Source organism: Camelina sativa, chromosome 11 (genome assembly GCF_000633955.1).
Source record: "Camelina sativa cultivar DH55 chromosome 11, Cs, whole genome shotgun sequence".
NCBI classification, from domain to species: Eukaryota; Viridiplantae; Streptophyta; class Magnoliopsida; order Brassicales; family Brassicaceae; genus Camelina; species Camelina sativa.
Genome location: NC_025695.1, coordinates 560,430 through 564,440, shown reverse-complemented (window position 1 = coordinate 564,440; position 4,011 = coordinate 560,430). Strand labels below are relative to the sequence as shown.

General features: G+C 35.5%; 1 protein-coding gene and 1 long non-coding RNA gene across 2 annotated transcripts in view; both read right to left on the bottom strand.

Moving 5' to 3' along the window:
* LOC104720834 (40S ribosomal protein S25-4) lies at positions 890-2,213 on the bottom strand. Its single transcript, XM_010438731.2, has 4 exons — positions 2,106-2,213; positions 1,950-2,024; positions 1,602-1,736; positions 890-1,166 (listed from the first exon to the last, which is right to left on the bottom strand). The coding sequence occupies exons 1-4, from the start codon at positions 2,106-2,108 to the stop codon at positions 1,053-1,055; spliced, it is 327 nt and encodes a 108-aa protein (XP_010437033.1). The 5' UTR covers positions 2,109-2,213; the 3' UTR covers positions 890-1,052.
* LOC104720832 overlaps positions 3,755-4,011 on the bottom strand; it is a 4,128-nt gene continuing 3,871 nt past the window's right edge. The window contains exon 3 of the long non-coding RNA XR_756780.2: positions 3,755-4,009. This is a non-coding gene — a long non-coding RNA (uncharacterized LOC104720832). The remainder of the gene's footprint in view (positions 4,010-4,011) is intronic.

The following is a 4,011-nucleotide window of genomic DNA, read 5'->3' as shown; positions in this document are numbered from 1 at the left end:
GTCTGACAAGGACCGTCACTGAACCAAAACGGACGACTCTGGTTTCCCCCCCATACTATTGCCACTAGGACACGTCGATATCTTTGTCTGCTTGCATGTGGACCCAGGCCCGTTTTCACCTTATTGGCCCAGCATAGAGGTGTGCTAGCTACTATAGTCCGTACACGTCGTAACACATTACTGCCTCGAAGCTAGAGACTAGGAGTAAACAATTAGTAAGTCTCACAAATTATAATTTGCTTGTAAAATATCGTGTATATGTATTTGAATTACAGTGTATAATATAACCATCAGCGGTTAATTAAAAAAAAAACACACACACAATCAAATATATTCCAACGGCTATGCTTAAGAGATGCTGCAATAAATGTCTAAAGGGAAGTTTCATGTGATCAACGGCCATGTTTTGCAAATTGTAATTTGTGTGCATTACAAGAAAAATTTGATAAGATTAGCAATAGCCAAATAGATTGAAAAGCTGCCCCACATTTGATTAACGGGGGAGAAGACGAGATAGAAGGACCCATTAGGCATGGTCGCATGGATAAGCAATGCTCTATGTCGGGAAATTATTTCAATAAATCGACACTAAGTCAAAGTGTATGTCCAATTAGCAAAACTATAAACACTACAATTCTTTGGTTAGAAAACAAACATAAGTACAGTGAAACTAGTTATCACATGGGCGTGTTATCCTTTTATGATATCCATGTGGACATTCACTTTTATTTTATTACATGGTTTCTCATTGACACACTAGTTTGCCTATAAAAAGATCTTTCAAATTACTTTCCAATCTCAATAATAATAAAAACTACGGTCTAAATTGTTTATCGCATAACCAAACCAGAACCGGTCCACTACCGAGTTGTATGTCAAAACGGATGGATCATAGGGTCAACAGAATTTTAGAAGTCTCAATGCGGTTTTAAATATCCCATATATCTCAAAAACGGAGTACGAAACAAAGATTCTAATGAGTTTCTGACAAATCAAACAACAAGAGGTAAGAAAAACAAATGACGACCGAGACGGATCAAGAACCAAACATCTTAGGTGTTGGTGGCACGGGTGTAGATCTGCTGGCTCGAGTGAGCAGCGACCATCCTGATCACACCTTTAGCCATTAGCTCCCTAATGGCCCTCCTTGCAAGAGACCCATTTATCTGTATTGTTCAACACGGTACACAACATTATTCTTTTGAAAGGACAAAACCAAAAAACGAAGAAACAACAGAAAAATATGACAAGTTTAGAGTTTCTAGACAAGCTCAAGATCGACAACTATTAATACATAAATACGAACTTATATAGCAGTCCTACATAATATATAAAAACTATGTGTAAGCCAAGAACCTTCTCATGATTCGTGAACAGCAAACATCATACAGTTTAGATTCCTATAAAATTGCTTGAAACCAATAACTTATCTAGAGTGAAGAGTATAACATGTTACTGACACCAAACATACACTCACTACTTGACTAACATATTCCGGATACTTATATGTAACATTAAATAAACTGCAAAGAGATAGAACTATGAATTGAAGATACGAAATGGTGAAATGAATCAACAACAAGTAAGAAGTATGTATATACCCTCATACGGTCAGAGAGGATGGAAGGGGTGATGAGCTTGAACTTGGGAGCTTCAGTGAGAAGCTTGTCATAAGTAGCTTGATCAAACAACACCATGTTGTTCACCTTCTCCTTTTGCTTTCCCTTGCTCCACTTCTGTTATTTTTTTCATTACCATCAAAAAAAGATCAACGTTGTAAGCACAACAATAACATCCATTGCAAAACAAATCTACACAGGCTTAAATCATTTCAACTAAAACATCACAGTTCACATAAACTCCGAAATCAGATAATCAGATCTTTGCACATTCCAAAGAAACCTAAATTCTATTCGTATAATAGATAAATCGCTCGTGAAGAAACGAACCTTCTTCTTCTGCTTTCCACCTCCGGATTTCGCCGGCTTCGATGACGGCGGCGGAACCTTATCCTTCTTCGGCGCCTGTAACCAGCGAAGCGAAAACAACGATTCAGACAAAAAGAAACGGATAGAGAGATAGAAGAGCGGAGAGAGAAGATGTACCATGATGACTTCGACTTCTACTTCGACGGCGAGGGAGGAGCGAACGGCGAATAGTTTGATGAAAGATGAGGCCGAGGGAGTGAAGACTAGGGTTAGCTCTTATATTAGGGTTTCCCAAATTTTGAGGTTAATGTTTCCTGGGCCACTCTAATGTTCAGCCCATATAACGTCACTGAAGCCCATTAAAGTTTCAATTGCATTTCTGACTTCTATTTCAATTGTTGAGGTTTGTCTTTCCTTCAGTTTTATTGTTCTTTCAAAATTTCTTTTTGATTTATATATATATATATATATATATATATAAACATATATTTTTCACAATCTATTGTTGTCAAAAAAATATATATATATTTTTCACTATATTTTAAAATGCAGGACATTTACCATTAGTAAAATAGTATTTAGTTAGATATGTAATGATACTTTTATACCCAAAAAAAGGGCCAAGATTTGATAACAATGATGGAACATTGTAACTGAGCTAGCAACTATGACGACATATGTATTGCTTAGTATAAAGGACATGCATGTTTCAAAATACATTGCTTATTAGTATGAAGTATGAAGTACATGTTCCTACGATTTTTCGTTAATTAATACATACGATCTTATCCAATGATCCTCAAAAGGTTCACTTCCAAATTCTAAACGTTAACAGAATCCCGCATGATCCGTTGTATGTTGCTGGTCGAATCACCAGTGATTTTCTTCACTTTTATTATGCACCAAGTTCTAATTTTTTCACATGGAGTGTTAACCTTCTTAATTAATTATCATGTACCGTACGTCAAAATTTATTGATTAATATATCAAGAAACCAAAATATACTATGCATTTGTTTTGTGGTCCAACTTCTTGGTGATCATCCATTAGTCTTAATTGGTTAGTTTAATAAGTTACTTAGTAGCATCTATACTCATAAAATAGACCGTATAGCTGGCAGTTATCAAGCTGTAGTCAGCTAGCTGGCGGATTTTTTAATTTGACTTAACTATTATGGAGTCTTTTAGCTAGGGTCGAACACCATCACTTGACTAATTGGTGCTTTTCAAATTGTAGTTAAGCCTATAGCATATCATTCGCCTTATTCGAAAGAACAAGACTAATTAAATAGTTGAGTCTCAAAATTCGCATCGGCATTAAATCAATTTTAAAGATGTAACGCGAAATATACAGTTCAAAAAGGTTATCAAATTCAGCAAAAATAATGTATTTTCATGACCATTTTTCGTTTTAATTACTAGAAATCTAGCTAGGATTAAAATATTGATACTATCTAACGGATGAAATCCCTGTGTAAACAATTGTTAGCTACGAATCTAGCAAATAAAGAACAAAAAGACGACGTTCTTGCAACAAAGGTGTTTTAGCTGAAAATTGTACGATTACTTCATAAAAGTACTATCTAATTTTTAAAAATGAAATTTTTACGACATACGTACAACGGTAAAGATTATTATGAATTGATGGTATCCCTTTTTATCTGAATTGATGGTATGTCCAAATTATGATTAGTCAAATATACATACTTTTGATTTGTTTTGCACAATAATTTAGTTAAATACTGATTATTTCGTTCGTTTAGAATCTCAAACACACACTCTTCAATTTGAATCCGAGTTGTGATAGATGACGGCTGCGCTACATCATAGATAATTAGATATAGATCCAGAACTTTATTATTTCGACGAAACAACAAAACAAAACGAAAGCCTGCTCAGAGACAATGCAAAATAGCTAGAGAGTTTCACAAACGGGGTTTAAACCGCTCTCATCATAACGCTTAATTCTTGCAGTTGAAATAACAGAAACAAGCGCGGCCACGTTTGTCCTGATGGCATGCTCCATGGCGAGCGTCTTCCCATTTGATACATTGGCGGTCGCAGTGGCTCGTCAGCGTGCACCT